The following is a 22,166-nucleotide window of genomic DNA, read 5'->3' as shown; positions in this document are numbered from 1 at the left end:
AAAAAAAAAAAAAAAAAAAAGATAAACCCGGTATGTATTTCTCGATTTTATAGTGTCATGAAGGTGGGTACTCTATGGGACATTCCGTGTAGAGTATCGAATATTGCGATAGCGTGTCACCTATCTGAGCACCTAAACCCTCTCCCGCATCTTTTCTGTTGATACGGTCAATTTTCGCCATCTGACCTCTTCCTATTTTTTTGGTGAGCGCTTACCTGGTTAGAAGCCGGGATTGTCCTACAACCGCTAGAGCAGTAGCACGATACCTAATATTAGTTTACGGACCTATTTCTTGGCCTTCGGCACTCTCTCCTTCGGAGCGACGAGTCTCTCCTTCTGGCCCCAGATCAACTTGTGTGGCTTCATGTAGCTCTGCAAGACCGCCTCGTCGATTGCAGCTCTTCTGGTCTGGAAGCCAAGAACAAACTCTTCTAAGACGTCACTGCACATCTTTTTCATCTCCCCAGACAAGATCTCACCATTCTTGTAACCGTCGTAGAGAGCCTTCAACTTCTCGTCGTCGTCTTCAAAGAAACTCAAATACTGGTAGGGCACATCCACATCTGGGTCACCGCCCAATCTTCTGTGGTCCTCCACGAGTGGCTGACCACCAGAGAAGGCGTGCTTCTTGATCTTCTTCTGGATGACCTTTGGGGTGTCGGTCATGAAAATGGCAGTATTTTCGGCGGAGGCAGACATCTTAGTGGTGGAGCCCTGCAAGGCTGGGAAGAAACGGGAGTGGATCAACGCTGGCTTGGAGAACTTCAACTTGTCGGCAACGTCACGACAGACCCTAAAGTACGGATCCTGGTCAATAGCGCATGGAATCAAGCACGGGGTCTTTGGAGGTAAACCCAAGACGTCAGGGAAAGACGATGGAAAGGCGGTAGCAATTTGGATGGAGGCAAAGTGGAGCTTTCCGATACAGTCGGAGTCCTGGAAGCCAAACACGGCCTTGGCGGTGGAGGTGGTGATCTGTCTGGAGGTTCTGACAACGTTCTCGTAGAAGGCTCCGCTCATGTACTCCAAATCAGAGAAAATAAAGGTGTTTTCCGGGTTGAAGCCCACGGCGATGATGTCCTTGGCGTTTTCCCTGGAAAACCCCTTGACATCTTCGATGGTCAACTTTGGCTTGAATAAAAACTTTTCGTCATCAGTCAATTCGATCACCAACGGCACGTCAAACACTTCCTGCAACCACTTTGTGAACACGAACGGGATCATGTGGCCCAAGTGCATAGACGAGGAGGACGGGCCCCTACCGGTGTACAAGAAGAACGGCTCACCGTGCTCGTACTTGTCCAAGATTTTAGCAAAGTCTCTTTCGGAGAAGAAGAGACCTTTCTTCATGTAGTGGTGGGGCTCGCGGCCGGTCACATCGCGGAAACGCTGCAAGGTCTCCTCGTTGATGGCCTTGGTGCCGAACTGCTGGATCAATTTGTCGTAGTCAATGGACTGGACCTTGCCGTCAACGACAGCACCTTCCACATCCCATGGGGTAATGACTTGGGCGGCATCGGAAACATTTAATTCCGCAACTTGGGCAGCAACTTGGTCGGACATGTTATATTGGGTGTATTCCACCTCCACATGTGTCTGTTGGCGTCAAAATTTTATACCTTTCCTTTGCTGGTATCCACACGTCTGCTATTCGCAGTGACTCAGGCAGCCAAACCACCGCCTGGGGCGGCCAATGAGTCATCGAGGTTTACTAAATATGACTCGAGGCTCGAAGGAACGATATGAGAGATGACAAAAATAATAAAATCTTCAACCTAGGTGAGCCGCAGTAAATAGCGTTTGTCACACGGATATAGCTGAATAATCTGGTATTTATATTAACGCATCTTCGAAATGGAAAAGCGCTAGTGGTGACAGCTACCCATCGTGCGTCGGTGTTCCCTTACTGGAAACTGGCACTTCTCAGCGGTATTTGAAACGTATATTAGTTATACGGGAGATTATTTTTCCTTCTTGAAGTAACTGATGTTTTACCTATATGTGAACTGGAAGTAACCAAAACTGCTACCCAACCAGAGTCTACTACACATTATCATAGGGGCTCTCAATATATGTCACAATTTTAAACATAGCTACATTATTAAGAACTTATATCTATATAAACATTAGAGCTTATAACAAGATTCCATGACAGGGAAAAGCAAGCCATAACTAGTGCCGTCCTCCATCCTTTTTCGCGTCTTCGGATGCCCACAACTTATCCCATATGTATGTAAACTGGCAATAAATCCGATTTTTGGTCCAAAATACTAATTTCTCTACAACTCTGTAAAGCTTAGCTTTTTTTACTATTATCCAATTGCGATTTGTTCGTTATTCGTTTCCACTCATTGCAAGCCTGCTTACGCACCTACCTCGTCCCGCGCCATGGCTAGTACTAGGACCTAGATGACGTGTAACACGCGTGAAAAGCAGTACCAAAGGCGTTTTAACAGCCCTTATCTCGTACTCCTATTCTAAATAGGACTGTGAGAAGTTGGTCTAACTTTTGGCAGGGGAGTGGGACAGAACATTGGACTCCTGTATGGCTTGTATGCTGCATCATTGTAAAAGCTATTCCATTTGAGAGGAGAGGTATTATTCAAGGGCAGTAACGTATTGCGTTTAAGAGTAGAAATACTGAAAGGCGAACTGGACGAAACAAGGCTGTTAGGGGTACTTTTCCTCGGCGATGGAGTGGAGAGTCGCAGAAGGCTCGAGCTCACCGGCGAGATGAGCCTGGGTTTGGGTGCCTCGGAAACCCCCATACTCGGAGAAACACACAGAGGAGTTTTAAAGGAGCTTGAACGCTCAGCCTTTGAACCGATACTGCTCTGGCCAGTGTAGAATGTGTCCGTTTCTGAAGCTACCGTGGCTGGCCTACCCTCAGCATCTCTGTCAGGGATGCCACCCCAGGTTGTCTTTGAATTCAAATCAAAAACCATAATATTGATGCGTTCTCTTGTTAATGGTCTTCCCTGTTCCTGCGAGGCTGGGTATCTCACGGATACAAGTTCGTGTGGCGGAGAAATTGGTCTTTCGTAGTCAAAACTTCTACTAGTGGTCACTACATCCGCGGGGTGATCCCAGGAGTGCAGGCGGCCATGAAAATATTCGTTATCCATCTCTGTTTCCTCGGTGGCCAGTATCACTCTGAGATGATACAAAAAATCATCTGTATCTACCCTTATAGGTACTGGTTCCTGCGTTACGGAGGCGATCGAGCTAGCCACTGTTGTACGAGAATTGGGGTACGACATGCTAAAGTTACCGCCATCGCCAGTATCAAGGGTTCCCTCTGAACGCCGGGCGATAATACGTTGCTTGTGGGCAAGAAAGTTGAGTAGCCGCCTGTGCAAACTCCGTATCCGTGAGTCAGACGGCGCCACTGGGGCATTATCCGATGCGGTATTCGAAACGGTTATTTTAGACGTAGTGCTTTTGCCCAGAGATTCAAGTGAAACCAAAGCCGTGGGAGGGTGAAACACACTTTTGAGATCATAAAGGCTTGTGGTAAGCTGCGTCGGTTTAGAACGCCCTGAGGAGTACATTTAAATTCTGGAGAGGGTCGGAATAGCGATGTTGTGCGCCCTTAAGCAAGGGGAGCGGATGTAGCAAGATTAGCAATAGAGGTCAACACAGCGGAGCTGCCTAACGACGGTCATTGAACTTGAATATATCGTTTTAGCGGTAATTGCCGCATCATATGTGTTACGCTTTATCGGGGAATGAATTTGTCTTTGAATGCGGGGTAGTCCACAGAAACAAATTCATTGAAGGGTCCAATGGGCAAGTCCGTATGAACCCAATACCAGGCATACATTTGATGGTTAATGGCTTACATCATATCATCCTTTTGCCCCTGGTGGATAAATAGACTCTGCGGGTTTGTAAGGTATTACCACTGTTATTCCGCCAGCTGGGGACTTGGTAGCACATGGTGAGTGTACTCCACAGATGCATGAGAAATGACGTCAGATATATGTATCCACCAGTAGCCAAAGCATTGCCCCGTTTTGAAATTTGGAGGTTATCCATTAAAAATTGAAACTGGGAATAGCAGTTACAGCGTGCATGGAGTCTCTAACATTAGGCCAACCATTCGGTGATATCTAAAAGTGACGGCCCAGAAACCATTCTGGCTTAGTCACTCGCAGAGACTTATAGCCCAATCTATTTTGGTATGGATCACGTGTGCCGCAGCCTCGATTCAACGGCTTGGTAGCCAACGCTCTCGGACACCTGGAACAGCTCCTGAAGGATAACAATATTTATTCAATATAGCAAACACGCAAATTTTAGAAGTATATTAATCCTTAATGGTTAGAGCCATGTTACGTGGGAAACTACACCCGCCTTCTTGGCACTTCACGTATGCTAATTTATTGGGCATACATCACGTGCTGAAGACTCCGGTACAGTGGCACACAGCCAGAGGGGAACTTATCCAAGCAGACAAGACAGCACTGCAAGTAGCCAAAAATATCTTAATAGCCTTCTTATATTCAATAAACCCCGTTCGATAATCAAAAAAAAAAATTTAGCCTACGGCCACAAGACGTATTTACCGGCACTCACTATTTCCTTCCACGTGACATCCGGCACCCACCTAGCCTCCGCAGTGTTTCTCCTGAGCTGGTGCATACAGGACAACACCGCTATTATTGCTCTGTTGTTATGTATTGCGCTAGAGTTAGCTATTTTGCCAGGGCCCTACGACTATTTCAGAGTTTCTACGCATCTCTATCTTCACCGCCAGATTGACACTGATCCATTGACACTACAGCTGCTCTTTTCCACCACAAATCATGTCATATCCCGCGCCGTCGATGTTGAACGAAAATAGCTCGGACGACTCCCTCGGAATCGTCTTTGACAGCTACGGAAACGTCGCCTACAGTAAGGAGCTACTCGTAGACGACCTTGAGCTGCTTCCAGACCCGCCTCTGAGCCCCGTGCCCGAACGACTCCATATTTCCTCGCGGTTGTCGTCGATGGGCTCGGCGGACCACCTCGTACAAACGTTGCCATCGACGCCGACGCAGCGGTCGCCGCGCCCGCCCTATAAAGCCGCCTCAAGCCTGCATTTGAACGAAAACGAGCCGTTGGAGTCGTCTGACGAATGGGTTAACAGGGGTGCGGCCGAGGCTACCCGAATCCAGGACGGCACCGCCTCGACCATCCGCCGCACGGTCAAGGACTTTGCGTTCGGCGACTCGCTTGGCGAGGGCTCGTACTCTACAGTGGTGCTCGCAACCGATAAGCACAGCCAGAAGAAGTATGCGGTAAAAACTCTCGACAAGCGTCACATCATCAAAGAAAAGAAGGTCAAGTACGTGAATATCGAGAAGAACGCGTTGAATCGCTTGGGGCAGCGCGACGGGATTGTCCATCTCTTTTTCACCTTCCAGGACGAACAGTCGTTGTACTTCGTGTTGGAATATGCGCCGCACGGAGAGCTCCTCGGATTGGTCAAGAAGTACGGTTCGCTCAATGAGGATGTTGTGCGCCACTTCGGCGCTCAGATGGTGGACGCAATCAAGTATATGCACGACCAGGGAATAGTCCACCGCGATATCAAGCCGGAGAATATCTTGCTCGACGACCGGATGCGCATCACCATCACAGACTTTGGGACCGCCAAGATGCTCGAAAGGGAGGGGGCAAAGTACCCCGCCGATTGCAAAGCCACGTCGTTCGTGGGTACCGCGGAATATGTTTCCCCCGAGTTGTTGAACGACAAATACACAGGCAAGTCCGCCGACTTGTGGGCGTTCGCGTGTATCGTCTTCCAGATGATCGCGGGGAAGCCGCCGTTCAAGGCCACCAACGAGTACCTCACGTTTCAAAAGATCATGAAGTTGCAATACGCATTCACCGCCGGGTTTCCGTTGGTTGTCAGGGACTTGGTCAAGAATCTCCTCAGACTCAAGCCTCAGGACCGCTTGACCGTCCGCGGCATCCAGAACCACTACTTCTTCGCCGATATCGACTGGAAGGACCACGACGCGGTGTGGAATCGGCCAGTACCGGAGCTAGGCCCGTACAAGGTCAATCCCAAATCCATGATGCCCATCCCTGAGTTGAGCAAGCCGAAACCACGGGTTTATACCCGGAAATCCGCCTCCACCACCCCGAGAATAGCTAGCGGTGAGTTTGAGGACCGTCCTACCACTAGTCGGGCCCCTTCCGCTCCGCTGGTGGTAGAAGAGCGCTCTGGTTCGCCTAAAATCGGGACTGCCAGCTCTTCCAAGCTGGGGGCTGGGGGCTCTCCCGGCCTTGTGGCTGCTCCTTTGGCAACAGGTGCCGCTGCCGCGGCGTCTGTCGCGTTGTCGCGCAAGCCAGCCGATATCATTGCCAAAATGCCCAATAAAACTCTGTCGGACAAGCTCAATGAAAAGCCACTGGCGTCAAGACAGGGGCTGTACCGCTCCAAACTGGAATACATCCCCGGCACCAACATCCTCCGTCCGCAGGCGATGCAGATCAAGCATCCGTCGGCACGCCGCAGCACAAGCAACAGGTCGTCACTCAACTCACATGTTCCAGCCAAAGCCCCCGAGGTGCCGCAGATGTCCGCCTTGGACTTGCAGTGGTCGGACTACTTTCGCAGCCACGATGAACGCGTGTTGAAGGTGAGCAGCGTGCTCATGACACAGACCACCGTGGATGCCTTCGAAAAGCGCTACAAGGGCTGCCTCGCCGACAGTCCGTTGGGGTATCGCGCGGGCTCGTCCAGCTCCAGCTTGTTGACGCAGGTGGTGCACGGCAATGTCAACGGTTTGCGCAACATGAAGAACGGGCTGGGCCTGAGCGGGCTGGTAGATGCAGACGAAAGCGAGGCGATCTTACTCAATAACGCGGAGGAGGCTCCCACCAGCTCCACGTCAGACGACTCACACAAGAGTGCCAGCTCCCGTTTCAAGAAGATGTTCCTGGCTTCCCACACCGCTGCAACCCCTTCGGTCCAGCAGGGCACGCTGGAACCTCGCCAGAGACGGATGCTTTTGATAACCACATTGGGCAGAGCCTTGCTCTTGAGCACCAAGTACGATGCCCACCACGATTCCCGCCACGAGTTGCGAACCGAGCTCAGCTTGGTGCACCCTTCGATCAGGTTCAAGGAAGTGGTGGCAGACAGAAAGCCCTCCAAGGCGCAGAACATCGGCATTTTCGGTATCGAGTGCTACAAGACCTGTTTCATGTTTGAGGTAGATAAGTTAGACGTGTCCTCCTGTACGACCAGCTTGGCCAAGCTGCGAACCATGGAAAACGAACGCCAGGTTAGGATCGCCATTTCCGACGACAATCCTGGCGGCGCAGGTACCGCTACAGGCCACCAGGCCGCTATGGCTGCAGCCCACAGGGCCGTGTCTCCCGACATGTTGTCCCTGGAAGACAAACCACAAGGGCTACTTGAACCGATTAACATCACCCGTGAGACTAACACCCGGAAGTATACTAAGTCGCATGCGCGGGTCCCTAGCGGGTCGGGGGACCTGCCACAGCAAGGCACGCTGGAGCGGATGACCTCTCAGCGAATGCGCAGCCACCAATCCAAGCATTCCGGCACGAAAGTGGATCTCACCTCCGGCCAGTTGGTGAACGGCCTTCCAGCGTTTTCCTCCTCTCCCCTGACGTCTGGGAAGGCAAACTATGGTTTGCAGGCCGCGGAGTTGGCATCTTCGTCTCTGCCGCATTTCCACGAGGCGAAAAGATCAAGTTTCACCAAAGACAGCATCGGAACCGTGCTTTCAGGCATGAACTCCAGATTCCGAAAAAGGTAAGTCTAGCTCACGTATAGAATTATAAAATATACTGGCATACCATGCATTTTAAAATATTTTCCGCAGACCATTGATGGTGGCAACTTCCGAGAGCGTAGCGCTAGCTTCCACCCTTTCAGACCCACTGATAACTAAGAGCTTGCTTGTAGATTCGTGTCGCCAACGAGAGGCACTAAATTGGATGGTCCTAAGCTAAAATTCCTTGGTAGCTATGGAATAGTCCTAGTTAAAGGGCTTGTTTATATAAAGCATGGGTCGCATGAGCTTTACCCAATTCAGATATATCTTCCCATAGAGCACCCAGATCTCCCCTAAGGATATAGTCGCCGCATTAGTTAACGTGAGCGGTGTATACAGTGAAAGAGGTGCATGTTTACGTAGAGGGTACTTTCGGATCCGGGTTCCTATGCTCTCTTATATCAAAGATTTCGTCATGAAACTGAAATTTCCTAAGCGGCACGGATTGTATCCAAGGGTCCTTTTCGAAGACTCAAAAGGTGTATAATCCTCCCCTACTCCGCATACACTCCCAAAGGTTGCTCTAGTGTGAGCAGCACATGGAAGCTTATCTCCCTGCCCGCATATGTATAATGTCGTCAGCCGGGACATAGAACAGAAGGTAAAGGGGAAATATGCGGCTGCTAGAGCAGTCACAAGGGTGGGAGTGATTTTTGCTTAGAACCTGTAGCGTACTGAAATTTAATATGCGTTCTCAAATTTATCGGTATTTACACCCTTGTCGTACACGTGCGCATGCTTAGGGCTGGGTGAAAAATTTTTCTGTAGGCCGGGTTACCAGCATCTCGAAATGTTGACAAAATTTTCCGCACTGCAGGCAACGGCCTCACACGCTCACACTCATACTCTGAGCGGTGTGGGAGCAAGCTGTGTGCTGTAGGGGGAAAATCTTACGGTACCACTGCTAATATTAGTGAAAATTCTTTAAAAAATCCACCAGGTTTTTATAGGTTCTCTTCACTGTAAGCTTATAACACAATCAAAATGGCTAAATTCATCAAATCTGGCAAGGTTGGTATGTATCGATACCCGTGAAATGATCTACGATGAATTATCCGTTTGAAGAGAATCCACAACTTGACAAGCTGGCTAAAAACGCTCATACCGGTGACACACCAAAAGACCACTGCCCATCGACAGCACGCATGTTACCATAGAGGCCGACCCATGAAAGAATGCCAGTACCAATTAATCGGCCATACGGCTGGAAGCACCTCTGCCGGTGCTGGTAGTACGGCAAATCCCTCTGACACCAAAGGGTCCAAGAGCCTGGTGTATTCCGTTCATCCAATCTGAGTCTCCATTACCGTCAATGTCATTTTTCGCTCCTCAAACTATTTTTCGTGGTTAACTCTAACCGAATCTCTACTAACACGTCTATAGCCATTGTCGTTCGTGGTCGTTACGCTGGTAAGAAGGTCGTTATCGTCAAGCCACATGACGAAGGTACCAAGTCTCACCCATTCCCACACGCCATTGTTGCCGGTGTCGAAAGATACCCATTGAAGGTCACCAAGGACATGGGTGGTAAGAAGGTTGCTAAGAGAACCAAGATCAAGCCATTTGTCAAGTTGGTTAACTACAACCACTTGATGCCAACCAGATACACTTTGGATGTTGAGGACTTCAAGTCCGTTGTCACCTCTGACTCTTTGGCCGAGCCATCCCAGCGTGAAGAAGCCAAGAAGGTTGTCAAGAAGGCTTTCGAAGACAAGCACCAAGCCGGTAAGAACAAGTGGTTCTTCACCAAGTTGGACTTCTAAACGAAGAAAGATTATGTTTTATTATTAATATTTGATTATATAGTTGCCAAGATACTTGGGTTCTTTGTTTATTAATGCATGGGTTGTTTAAGTTCTAAAGAAAAAGTTTCTATTTTTTTTTGTAAAGATGGGTAGTAGAACCGTGGCTAGGTAGCGTGCTCCTTCTGTTCTAGCCTAACATGGCCTATTCGTGTGGGAGGTTTCTTTGGTCTAGCCTTGTCAGCTAAAAAAAATTCGATACCAACACTTTCTGAGCTTATAAGGGTTTGACCAGAAGGCTCTTCAGGGTTCGTGTTGAATATCCCAGTGTATACACGTAATTACCGATAGAATAATGCTATTGATGTGTAGACCACTACCTATACAACTCTCCATCTATCATATATACCATACTTCATGTTACCAGTAGATGCTAGCCTGTAACTCGATAGACAGTCCTCAACCCTGTTCCATTGAGGCAACCAGAAAGACTTAGAGTATAAACGAGTAAGACTTCCAGATGAAAAGGATCACTAACGGGGCCTAGGTCCAGGGAGAGATATCCGAATGGCGAATCACATAGACTATTATTAACTGCAGTTAAACTTAAACTCTTCGGCTCTTATATTGACTATTCGGCATATTTATCTTAAGGAGAAAGTTTTAGTAATTTACGTACTGTACACTTTCGGCTTCCCCTTCCTGTGGTCAAGCTGTCAAATAATCTTTTGCTCACGTGATACTGCGGCTCGCATCAGCTTCGTCAAAGGGTCGTCAAGGTCGGTTGAAACGATCTCAATTTGCAACGTCTCGTTTCCCCTGTGGCACTAAGGTTTAACAAACTATACACTCTATCACGTAAAGTACCCCCACAATAAACGGTATGGAATACTCAGAATGTAGTGAACCTTGGTGTGTGGGGTAGCATCTCGGGATATCAAAAATAGGGGCGATATGTGTCTGGGCCGAAGTCCGATATAATCCGCACATACTGTCGTGACCCCTCTCCTGAGATCTGCTTAATTATTTGACCCCCATGTATATCCTAGCCCTGGTGGTTATCCCCGCCAGTACTTTACGGGGGACTGCCTGTTAAAGTTTGAAAGTAAACCAGCCGTAATTGCAGAGTATAGCTTAAACGGGCCTGTGTAATCTCTTTGCGTTTCTTTTTCCAAGGACATGGCGCTGTGTGGCGTAGTACGCGCGAACGTTACAGCTCAAACGCTTATTTGTAACGATACACGCCAAGCAATTAAAACGAATGGCTCCCTACAAGTCCTATCACACCGGGCCCAACATGAATAGCGAAATGTCTTCGGTTGATCTGCCGTTAGAACCGCCATCATCATCCTTGGTGGCGTGTGTCTTCAAAAAGATCGCATCCCTTTTGCCGTCCGAAACGGGCCTGACCGTCAGCGAGGTCGAAAACACCGCCTACTTCCTTGCCAGCCGCACCGGCCTCAATGATGTCTTCAAGCACTGCTTCTACGACTTCCTTGTCGTCGGCGTCTGCGATATCCTCGACAAGCTCAATAAAAACGATAAAAACGCGCCGTTAAAGAAACGCCGTGAGGCCGCGCTTGGCTCGCTCTTAATCTCGGTGCGGCTCCTCGCGGACATGCTCGAGATGAACTGGAGCGCGCGCGAAACCGCACCGATCACGGTGTTGGAAAGCGCGGACGGTGCGGACTATAACTTCATCACCGGCGTGGGCATGGCCGCGGCGAACGTCTACTATCATGTCGTGGCGCCACAAGCAGTGGACACGTCCGTCGCACGTCGCGCCATCGCGCTCATTGCAGGCCTCAAGTCCACGGACCCCATTCGCAAGGAGTTGGCCACTATCTCGCCGCACTATGCGTTCGACGACACACACCAGTACCGCAACCTCATCCGCAATATTGACCTAAACTGTGACGCCATCTTAGGCTGCTTCGCAGCGTCGAACCCGCGTGAATTTTCAGACTTTGCCATGAACAGTCTCAACGTCATAAAGTACTCACCGACTCCGGGCAGCGACGTCGTGCCCAGCATCGAACTATTCGGCTTAATCCGCTTCAATGAAAAACTCTTGACCGAGTACCTCCGTACCATCTGGCACTCGTTCTCGCTGATTCAGAAGCCTATTCATCAACAGTTGTTCCTATCCTTCTTTACCAAATCCTTGAATAACTGGGTCACCACCCAGACACAGGAGTTTTTGGACTGCATCGCACTCCCCGATTCGGCATTGGTCGCTCAGGTCGACCGCCTCTTCGACTTTGTGTATTCCCAGTTTGAAACCCACCCTAATGTATGCACCTTCCAGTTCCTCTCTGTCTTGATCTGCATCTTGCCCGACCACTGGCGCGTTTTTGCGAGCGCCCCGTCGCTCAGGGCCCTGTTCGTACCTTCCAACAAGAAGGAGAAATTCGTCCACAACTTGGCCCGGACCATCCGTAACAGCACCGACTTCGAATACTTGGCCGCCGCCGTCACCATCTTCAACATTACTGCGCGCATCTACTTGTGCGATCCCAACTCACCCATTGTCCGCTCATCGCGCGCCCACGCCCAGTTGATCAGTGAGAAGTTGACCATCACAGACCACGAGTCCGACCACGAGAGCCGCTTGAACAAGTTACGAACTGACTACTTTTGTTACGAAGTCGTCACCCACCAGGACCAGTTCGTTGCCACCGTTCTTGCCCACTTGTCCGACCACGAAATAGACTACCGCTATGGTCGCGTGTTGTTGGGCTCCTTGAAAATCTTGTCACGCATGCCCGAAACGCGCGATGTGTTCCTCCAACTCATCACCTCCGTGGGTCCTATTCTCCAAAACGTCTTGGTCAAGACCCTCCCAATGGCACCCGGTTCCGACGCTGTCTCCGAGGTTCATAGTATCCCGACCCTCCGCTCCTTAAATGGTGACGAGCGCGGCTCCATCACCGCCAGCGACTTGTGGAAGAAGCAAGACATCCAGTATGAGGGTTCCTTGTACACTTCGTATAATAACCTCGTGAAGGAGTGCAGCGGCTCGAATGCATCAATCTCCTCCTCGTCCATCACGTCCGAGAAAAAGAAGAGCAGCGGTGCCTCCATGGACTCCCGCGGAAAGAGCAGTTTCGATGAGTCCAGCAACTTCAGCCACGACCAGGACGGCGTGGGGCGCCTCGAATTGTACGTCGATATCATGACCATTTTCTGCAAGGCCCCACATATCTACTTCTCCTCGGCCGAGGCGTACGGCATCTCTAAGGACGAGTTCTTGTTACCAGTTGTGATGGGTCTCAGTGACCCGGACTTGGCCATAGTAGAAGCGGCTGGGAACTTTGTAATCACAATCCTCGGTAGCTGCGGAAAGTTTGACGACCACTACGACTCATGCTGCCAGATCGCCGTCTCCCAGTGCATGAGTGTGTTGGGCAACAGCATCAGCGAATGCGACTTGCGCAGCGACAGACTCCTCGTGATGCTTGAGTTGTTGACCAAGTTCGTAGTCACCAGATCCAACAATGAGAAGGCGCGTGAGCTAAGCTTTGTCGACCTGTTTGCCGGGATGACCACCAACAAATCGCACAACTGCCAATTACTTACAAGGGGCCTCGAGCCAGCCATCATTTACTGCTTGTGTTCGTCGGAAATCTCCACGTTCCGGGTGGTACAGCAGCTCTTGAAGTACACTCTTTTGGATGTCTCCTGGAGAGACCACGACCCAACCTGTCCGAACTTTAAGAACGCTGAAGTGTACGCTGCCATTGCTGACCAGTCGTATGTTGTTACGGGCTCAGTGGCCTTGCACAAGCGCATCCGCAAGATGATGAGAGACATTTCCCTCACGGAGGGCGTGGTTCGAGCGTGGGGGTGCATCTATGATCGCTGGTATCTTGGCTTCCAGTTGCGCTCCAGCCTCACCAACCTAGAAACAGGTGAAACCCGCAACTTTGGGGGCTGTTTGGCATCCATGGCGGGTGCCATCTTGACGGGTAGAGAGGAGGACGCTGGAATCTATGTGGAGCTTGTAGATAAGGTGGCTGTCTTTGTTACGTTGCACGTAGAGGCGTTGGTCACCGATACGTTGGTCCTCCGGGACGCAGTCATGGATGTGGTGTCCAACGAGTTGCACCCTCTGACATACTCCATCACCATGAAACTGATCATGGAAGCGGTGAAGGCTCTCGACGTGTCTACCGACGAGGCGTTTGAAAGTTCCTTGCTGTTCTTCGACCTGGCCGTCTTAATCTTAACCAAGGTGGTTCTCGACCCCAACCCTCATGCGATTGTTTCCCTTCGCTATGGCCATGAGGTTTATGACTACATTGCCTCCTTGATTGTGTCCACCCCTGACTCCCCTCCCCTCCTCAAACTCAAAATCAGACTCTGCAAGTTCATCACAGCTTTGGAGGCGAATCGAGATGCGTTGTGCTACAAGGGTGAAGTGCGGAGACGTACAGCTACTGTCCGGCTCCTTTCCGAGTGGCTAGAGAAGTCCGTTTTCCAAGACGGGACTGTTAACGGAGTCAATCCCAAGGTTTTACCCCTCAAGTTGGTGGGAATCACCACCAGCTCCAAGACGAGCTCCGAAATTAGGCGGCTAAAGGAGGTGGAAATGATGTATCTTGATTTGGCCCTCGAATCGTCACGGGCATTGTCGCTTGCCTTGGAAGGGCATACATTGGCTACACCCCAGGCTACCAGCTCTAAGGATTTGAAACACTCCAAGAAATTGGTGTTTGGAAACTACTTCTCGTTGTTTTATAGAGTTTTGGAGAAATTCAACCAAAAAGGAAAGACAAAGCAGGACGCCAGTCCTCTCAACACTCACAAGACGGACGCCATCTGTGAACTCATGATCATCTGTTCCACGAAGCTCTTCCAATCCAATGTTGAGGCGGGTCTCAGGATAGCCTTGCCGTATTGCTACCATGAGAACCAGAAAACAAGATTGTCCTTCATTCATGTGTTCATTAATATCGCTACTAGCTTGCAGAATTCTGAACAGGAGAACTTTAAATGGACCACTGAGAAACGTGACACGGTGATTGCCAAGTTCTTGTTGGACTACCCGAGTTTGGCTGTGGCTGTGGCCGATGCTTGTCCCGTTTCCCAGACCGATTTTCTTGCCACGTCGTTCTTGTTCTTGTACGACAACCAGGAGGACCTCTTGCGAAACTTGGCGGCTTTGGTCGTGAGCGAAATCAACTACTCCACTCGGCATGTTGATATTCTTAGAAGGAACAGTGTCGCCACTAAGCTTCTCTCGATGTATGGTAAAAAGTATGGCAGCGACTACTTGCGCGCCGCCATTAAGCCGACCTTGTGTGAGTTGGAAGAGACGAATGAATGTTTCGAGGTTGAAAAGTTGGACCCTGCCGATCCTTTGGCCTCGCTCAACGTTGACCGGTTTATGAAGTATTTGACGCAGCTTGTTGATGCCATTGTGTCCTCCGCACATGCGGTTCCCGACGAGATTCGATTTATTTGTTCCACCATTGACAAGGCTGTCCAGAACGTCTTTCCCGACGCGTCGATTGTTGCTATTGGTTCCTTCATGTTCTTACGGTTTTTCGGGCCCGCCATTGTTAGTCCCGAATCGGCAGACATCTTCTCTGTGTTCCCAGGTCGTAATTTAAAGAGGTCACTAATTCAGTTGGCTAAAGCGATTCAACACATGGCGAATGGATCTCTTGCCTCGTTGAAGTGGCCGTTGTTGAGCACCAAGGAGGCCGAGTTGAGCGAGTTGAACAAGAAGGTGGTTTCATATTTGGGGTCTTTGCGTTATGACTCTAGGACCTTCACCTTTAAGTCCAAGATGGCGTCACCGGAAGTAAGATCCAATTACTTGCACAAGTTCATATACGACACGATGCTGTCGATTTGTATCACCTTTTTGGATGGGTCGAACATCAACGCGTGTGAAGAAAGGTTGGCGATCTTTAGAAAGTTTGACAACTTGCTCTTCCTGATGGGCCAACCCGAAGCGGTGTTTGGGTATGAGATTCCGAACTCGATCAAGAATGATGGTAACACCGTTCTCTTCGACTTCATGAACAAGTACTCAACCAAGGATCTCGAGTCGTTGATTGATATCCCCTTCGTGCAGGCGGGTATCGCCGTGGATGGTACCCCTACACTCAACCTCTGTTTCAGTTACATTGAGAACCTTCAGATGGACTTTGAAATTCTTGCCTACAGAATCTTCCAGGTTGCTAGTAAGGTGTGGGACTCCAAATTCTACATTGTTTGTGACTTCTCTTGTTTGAACACATACGAACACTGTGAGCTCTTGGTGAGTATATGCCTGACGCATACCCCGGAGGTGATGTCCCAAAACTGTTCCGGTGTTTACATCTTGAACTTGGCTGACAAGCTCTTCGGCTGGTTTGTTGAGGCGAGCAAGAGCTCGCTTGTTGGAAACCCTTTGTTTGACCCATTAAAGGTGGAGTTTTTCTTCCGTTCCTCTTTCGATGACCCAAAGACATTTGGTACGCTCACTTTCTCCCGTCTCTTCAACAAGCTTGTTTCCGGTACCAAGAGAGTGTCTTTCTCAGACGTTATGTACTATCAGGAAGCGCACCAAAGATTTGTTTCTGCCACCGTCCAGATTGGGGATGAGTACTTGGTGATTTGCGAGAACATGCCAAGAAGCTTCTCAATCGCTGGTAAGATTGCGTCAACAAAGGTGGTGAACGTGATCCCTATTCTTCACTTGCAAGAAATAGAGACGACTCACATTACGGGTGTCACCAACGAGTTTACCCTTGTGGATGCCCTATCTAACGCGAGATACACCCTCGCCCTGGAGAAGAGGGCCGAGATCATGCGTACCGTGTACTTTGTCAGGTCTAGGATGACCGAAAACGCGGAAGCCGGAGAGGATGACCTTGAAGAAGATGCCACTGACTGGGTCGGCTACTTGTTCAATGCCTGCTTTGCCGGTCTTGTCTCTTCGTCAGAGGCGATCCGTTCATCGTCGTTTTCGTTGCTATCCTCTCTCTGTGAGACATTCGACTTGGGCTTGGGCAGACAATTGAGAATAACTTCAAACGTCCGTTTCCCGAAGGACAACACCACCTTTATTGTGTCGATTTCGGCAGCCTTGGCCAGAACCTACCCAGATGCCACTTATATCTTCATTGAGAACTTTTGTCGGGTGTACCACAAGTTGCCCACCAACGAAAAATTGGCTTCCGTCATGTATTTGGCCCCCTGGATTGCCAATATCTACAAGCATGTGTTTGCTACCGACGACGAAACTGGTACCGAAAAGACGTCTGAGTTGGTTAGAATGTTGACCAAGATTTCGACCCTAGAGGATGAGTTTTTGCCCGTGTTCAACACCCACGTTTGGAGCACGCTTTGCTTGGAGGATAAACTTTCGAGCATTCTTCTTGAGGAGATTGTTGCCGTTGCTGTTGATCTTGAGTCTGAGGGTGTTGATTGGAATGACGTGATTGGTTTAATCTCGTTGACCCCAACCATTGAAATTTGCTGTGGCGTGATCAATCGTTTGAAGGAAGTATCGCACATCCCAAGTCACTCTGGAGAGTTATCCATGATTACACAGACCAGTTGGATTGAGATCACTATTCTTGTCAAAATCTGTGTCTCTTTGTTTTTCGATTCCTTGTTCTTCACGGAAATGTTTTTGCCGGATGTGCTCTTCATCATCACAATGTTCCTTGATATCGGGCCATTGCGCTTGAGAAAGGCCTTATATGGCTTGACAATCAATGTGTTGCATTCGTTTTTGGCCAAGGAAGACTTATCTGAGGCTATCCTTGACAAGATGAACCTAGTGAACCACAAGCTTACGGGGCAACGTGCGAAGATTGTCTTTGGTTTAACCAGAAACGAATCCACGGTTGATTCCGACTCCAATCGTGTTGTTTCTGGACTTAACGGGTTGGAATACTTCTGTGGTCATTTGAATGAGTTCTTAGACTATGCCACTGATGGCAACATGAAGTCGGTGTGGCGTGTCCGGTGGAACGCTTATGTGATCGATGCTGCTTTCCGCAATGGCTCCCTCTTGCAACCAAGGGCCTTGTTAATCTTGGGATTCTTGGCCAGGTCTGGTGTGACTGACAACTTGGTCGGAAAGCTTCTTGATTTGGTTAGCATCATTGCTGATGAACACTGCTACTCTAAGAAGGATGAAAGCAGTTTCTTGTGTGGTGTGTACGCCATTAGTAGAGTGGTTGACGGTCTTCCCCTGTCCTCTGTTTTCTTTCCAAAGCTTTTCTGGTTAGCGTCCCAATTGTGCCAAACAAACAGCCCCTTGATTTTTCAGGCAGCCACTCAGTGCATGTCTCGTATCTTGATTGCCTATTGTGCAGTTGTGATTGTGCCTCCTGCGACATACTACGATACGTTATTTGAGGTGCGTTCCAAAACTCTTACTGTTTTGGATGAATTTGATGCTCTCCAAGAGATCAGATTTACGCGTGATAACTTCGATGTATGCGTGGCCTGGATTGTTATGAGGGGTTTGCAAATCCCTCGGACCAAGCAAACGTGTGTTGAGTTGTACCAAACTCTATTTCAAGGGCGCCAACGTGAAGAGATTGGGAAATGGCGATGTGAACCCGAGGCCATTTTCTCAAATTCTCATATGTGCCACCTTTTGTTTATTTTCATTCTTTCCAAATCGAATTCTGAGATTGAAGCATTCATGGACACTTGTGACTTGGATGACCGACAGTATGTTCTGTTGGGTGAAGGGATTAAAGCCCCCAAGGTATTGATTGAATTTGTTATGGAGACCAACAGAAATACCGTCACCACTTTCTACTTGGCTGCCAGTTACATTGTTTCCAAGTACTGTGACGATCATACCCGTTTTCGCTTTATGTTGATAACGCGCCACGCTGGCCACAGAAACCCAGATCTTTTGTACAAGATTTATTTCGTGGTTAGACCGTTCTTCAAAAAGATTATTACTGGTATTTACCCTCTTCAATTCCTTGGCGTCGGGTTTGATATCTCTACTTACGTGTGCCGTATTCCAGGGTTTACTTTCAACGAAAGTGAGCAAGCTAATATGCTTGATGCTATTATGAAAGAGCATAATGTTCTCGGTCTTAAGAATTGGGAATTCCAGCCCAATGAACCCGAGATGAAGGCTCTGCGAGTTCTCAAATTCCAGGAAACTATTCACCAACTCCTTGCCAATTTTATTGAAACCGAGTAGACTCGGTTTTCTCTTATTTTTTATTTTGACCTTATCTTTGCATATTTCTCTTGTCATTCCTATTTTTTTTTTTTTTTAATTCTATGTTTATTGTTAATTGCAGCTATACATGTGGATGCGAATCAACTTGCTCACAAGACGGTTATTCAATCGCGTAAAACATTATCCCGATGATAGAACACCCACACCTGGTGCTATTGAAATCTCAGTGGTTGACTCTGGGTAATTAACTTAGTTATAAGTATTAGTAGGACGTGCTGTTTGATTATAGGCGTAAAAACTGGATTGTGCCAAAGTGACATAAAGTGACGAGCTGATCTGAATTCCGGTTTGGGTAATATTTCTCCTGCACACCGGAGGTGAACTACCAGGTCTGGAAATCGAGGGTATACTTCTGGTCTGGCACAGAAATCATACCCTTGAAGCCACACATTCCCTGGCCACAGCTATGGCATTCCCGTTAGAAACATCACACGTTATAAATGTACTCCGGCTCGCCTACTTAGCCCACCATCCCGGAGATGAGGCCGAAGCGTCCCTCATCGAACCACACGGGTCCGTGATGTCCCATAGCATCGCACATGAGAAGTTCTGCTTGAATATCAACAACGAGCTCCAGTATCACACAATGGAAGAAGTATTTGGGCGGTGCCAGAGTCCCCCAATCCAGTTTAATGTTCCGAATGTAACCGAAGGCCAGGAAAGGCGACCCCAGAAGAATGAAAGCCACCCTTTCCTGAGTGTACCCAGTATTTCAAGCGATCCACTACGTGAATCTAGTGATCTTCACGACAGTCTCACGTCTTTAGAGGGTAATAGCACTCGCTTCCCGGAGAAGAAGAGTGAGACTGCCCCCGTCAACCCGTTGAACTACACAAAAACCATTCGGAAGTCGTACAAGAAAGGAATCTCGCGAATATTTGGGAACGGCAGCACTGCTCCCCGGAAACCACAAAATACCTCCATGCCAATGGTGTCCAGCGATGAAAGTGATGATGATGATGACAGGGAGCACGCCGGCGACTCAGATTCTGATGAAAGCGGATACATTCGAGAGACCGAAAGTGGCAGGGTGACCCTTGAAAGCTCAAGCTTGCTCACCGCTGGTGCTACTTTAGATGCGGGTGAAACCACTCTGCGTGACGACACTGTTCTAATAACAGCCGTCCCCTCGAGATCTGAGGATTACATCAACCGCATCGACCATGAAATTGACTCCTTCTCAGATTCCGACTACTACTTCACGGACCTTGACGATTCAGGGTTGGACGATAATTCTCTTATTGACAGTGACTACTCAGAGGTTTCTGATCATCAAATCTCTTTCAAGCCGCCCAAGTTTGGTATCTCTTCGGCACCACACACAAAGGGTCGCCAGAAGAAATTAAAACTGTCCTATTCTCCCGCTGGTTCGAGGAGATCGGAACCCTTGAAGAAGAATAGCTCCTTGGCAAATATTGCAGCTTCCACTCTCGCACACATCGGTGAATCTGATGCTCCAAGCCTTGAGATAAGGAAGGAGGACATTTTGCCACATGTATCAAAGTCCAAACTCACCAGTCTTCTTAACGCGTCAGTGACCTCAGAGGCTCAGCCACTCAGTAAGTTCCTCGCTACCAAGGGGATTTCGGGCGATAAGTCTTCCGTAAGGCTCAATGTCTACGTGCCCAGTTCTGCCATTCCGAGCGTTCCAGTGTTTGGTGTGGTTGTGAGACGAGAATCTCTGGTGTTTGACGTTCTTGGCTATATTTTGTTCAAGTACTCCGAGAAGATCACCCTCACCGATGAGGACAAGAATCCAAATAAATGGTGTTTGAGGATTGCAGACGACGATGGTGAACCCTTTGATGGGAATTTTGGTTTGTTGAACCGTGTCCACCCAATTTCGGGCTATTCTGCTGACGAAGTGGCGTTGTGTCAAGTCTCTGATGCAGAATACACAAAAAATTGCATTGAAACTCCCTTCTCTGTCACTACCGCTTCCGTCACAGAACCCAATGCCTCTGGTCACATGTCATCTGACTCTACTGAATTCAAGGTCTACTTGTTCCCGTATACGGAATACAATTACACCTCATATTTTTTTGATGCCCTGGCTACGGCAAACGAATTGTTGGATATGGTTTGCAAGGATAAGAATTTGGGCCTAAAAACTCACCAGTTCCGTGTTATTCCCCACCGCACACCGCTTACTGGTAACGAAATTTTATCGGAAATTAGTAATACCAATCTTGAATTGGTGTCGCTGGACCCTACCGAAGAATTTGACAAGCTTTCGATGGGTACTTTGAATACCTTGCCGTCCATGATGACACTGCGTGGTGCTATGTTCCCTTCGGTCCTGCCGCCTCTGGGGGCTATAACTGGTAGGGCCCTGGGTTTGGGAGCCAAGAAGCCTCCGCTCAAGAAGGCTTTATCTAGGAGAAGACCCCCCTCCAACTTCTATACCACTCCCCAAACTCCTGATATCCCGGGGATTACTGGCCTGGATTTCCATAAGTGGAGTGTCTTGAGACGACAGCCGATTGCCTTCAATAATCGATTGGAAAAAACCTTAGTGGTTGATGGCGACTACATTTATTTGGTTCCCAATGATGACAAAAAGACCTGGTATGACCCCAATATGGGCAAGCCGGTGAAAACATCCACCATCCACCTCAGTCGCTTGTTGGGGATCAAAAAGAGTAAAAAGTATCAAGCAGGGTTCAAGCTAGTGGTGCAAAAATCCGACCGGGTAAAAACATACTACTTGGAGGCGTATGACGAAGAGCTGTGCCATGATATTGTAAAAAAGATTCAGTCGATTCATAAGGAGTACAGAGATAATAAAAATCGTTAGCTCTGTATAGCACCTTTTGAAGCATATTTTATCTTTTTGTTGTATCTGGAGAATAGCTTTACGTAGTTTTCAGTTTTTGGCTACGGCTTCGTTAAAAATCTAAGGCAAGCCTGACTCACATAGTGGTTATCCATTTATTGGCCTTTATGTAGTAAAGGTGCCATTTAACTAGACGGAAGTCGGAGGCCATTGTTTCCTTACTCCTTATAAGCGGACACCCTGGCATCGTATCCGCCTCAGTATATAAGGCCACCAACTACCCTTTTCTTGTAGATATCTTACATAGGAAGTATTCTCTTTTAGCTAGCTAACAGTATCCACTATTACCTACTAGATATACCACACTTTATCCGTTTTGGTATTCAATTCGCGGTGACACTGCCGTATAGTGATTCCAAGTTCCTTTTTGTCAATGAACGATACTTTTTGATGAAGCATTTCATTTTAATATCCAAAATTTCTGAGCCTTGTTTCCACTCTTTTCTGGTTTTCCCCGATCTGTATACTGGTATTCCTCGCACTGAAAACACACATGGTTACATAAAACGTTCCGGAATGAAGTTTGCAGTCACGTGCCAGTATGCTAAAGTAATCCGGTTTAGATA

At 48.5% G+C, this 22,166-nt stretch overlaps 6 protein-coding genes across 6 annotated transcripts; 4 read left to right on the top strand and 2 right to left on the bottom strand.

The window, feature by feature from the left end:
* Nucleotides 1-2,178: 2,178 nt before the first annotated feature.
* Nucleotides 2,179-3,838, bottom strand: BABINDRAFT_159973 (uncharacterized protein). The gene has a single exon (XM_019127986.1). The coding sequence runs from the start codon at nucleotides 3,549-3,551 to the stop codon at nucleotides 2,478-2,480; it is 1,074 nt and encodes a 357-aa protein (XP_018987054.1). The 5' UTR covers nucleotides 3,552-3,838; the 3' UTR covers nucleotides 2,179-2,477.
* BABINDRAFT_110806 (uncharacterized protein) lies at nucleotides 3,698-4,082 on the bottom strand. Its single transcript, XM_019126835.1, has one exon. The coding sequence runs from the start codon at nucleotides 4,036-4,038 to the stop codon at nucleotides 3,844-3,846; it is 195 nt and encodes a 64-aa protein (XP_018987053.1). The 5' UTR covers nucleotides 4,039-4,082; the 3' UTR covers nucleotides 3,698-3,843.
* A 618-nt stretch (nucleotides 4,083-4,700) lies between these two features.
* Nucleotides 4,701-8,208, top strand: PKH2 (serine/threonine protein kinase). The gene has a single exon (XM_019127985.1). The coding sequence runs from the start codon at nucleotides 4,809-4,811 to the stop codon at nucleotides 7,785-7,787; it is 2,979 nt and encodes a 992-aa protein (XP_018987052.1). The 5' UTR covers nucleotides 4,701-4,808; the 3' UTR covers nucleotides 7,788-8,208.
* A 581-nt stretch (nucleotides 8,209-8,789) lies between these two features.
* Nucleotides 8,790-9,568, top strand: RPL27A (60S ribosomal protein eL27; the record flags this gene model as incomplete). Its single annotated transcript, XM_019132301.1, has 2 exons — nucleotides 8,790-8,820; nucleotides 9,189-9,568. 2 exons carry the CDS (start codon nucleotides 8,790-8,792, stop codon nucleotides 9,566-9,568), a joined length of 411 nt encoding a protein of 136 aa, XP_018987051.1.
* A 1,244-nt stretch (nucleotides 9,569-10,812) lies between these two features.
* On the top strand, nucleotides 10,813-18,854 carry IRA2 (Ras GTPase activating protein). Its single transcript, XM_019127984.1, has one exon. The coding sequence runs from the start codon at nucleotides 10,845-10,847 to the stop codon at nucleotides 18,720-18,722; it is 7,878 nt and encodes a 2,625-aa protein (XP_018987050.1). The 5' UTR covers nucleotides 10,813-10,844; the 3' UTR covers nucleotides 18,723-18,854.
* A 430-nt stretch (nucleotides 18,855-19,284) lies between these two features.
* On the top strand, nucleotides 19,285-21,561 carry BABINDRAFT_165247 (uncharacterized protein; the record flags this gene model as incomplete). Its single annotated transcript, XM_019130312.1, has 1 exon — nucleotides 19,285-21,561. One exon carries the CDS (start codon nucleotides 19,285-19,287, stop codon nucleotides 21,559-21,561), a length of 2,277 nt encoding a protein of 758 aa, XP_018987049.1.
* Nucleotides 21,562-22,166: the final 605 nt, after the last annotated feature.

This window comes from Babjeviella inositovora (genome assembly GCF_001661335.1).
Source record: "Babjeviella inositovora NRRL Y-12698 unplaced genomic scaffold BABINscaffold_2, whole genome shotgun sequence".
Lineage (NCBI taxonomy): Eukaryota > Fungi > Ascomycota > Pichiomycetes > Serinales > Babjeviella > Babjeviella inositovora.
This window is presented reverse-complemented; position numbering and strand designations above follow the sequence as displayed.

Excerpts from the sequence above, each read along its gene's own strand:
- BABINDRAFT_159973 (XM_019127986.1), bottom strand. The coding sequence starts at position 3,551 with ATGTACTCCTCAGGGCGTTCTAAACCGACGCAGCTTACCACAAGCCTT.
- BABINDRAFT_110806 (XM_019126835.1), bottom strand. The coding sequence starts at position 4,038 with ATGGATAACCTCCAAATTTCAAAACGGGGCAATGCTTTGGCTACTGGT.
- PKH2 (XM_019127985.1), top strand. The coding sequence starts at position 4,809 with ATGTCATATCCCGCGCCGTCGATGTTGAACGAAAATAGCTCGGACGAC.
- IRA2 (XM_019127984.1), top strand. The coding sequence starts at position 10,845 with ATGAATAGCGAAATGTCTTCGGTTGATCTGCCGTTAGAACCGCCATCA.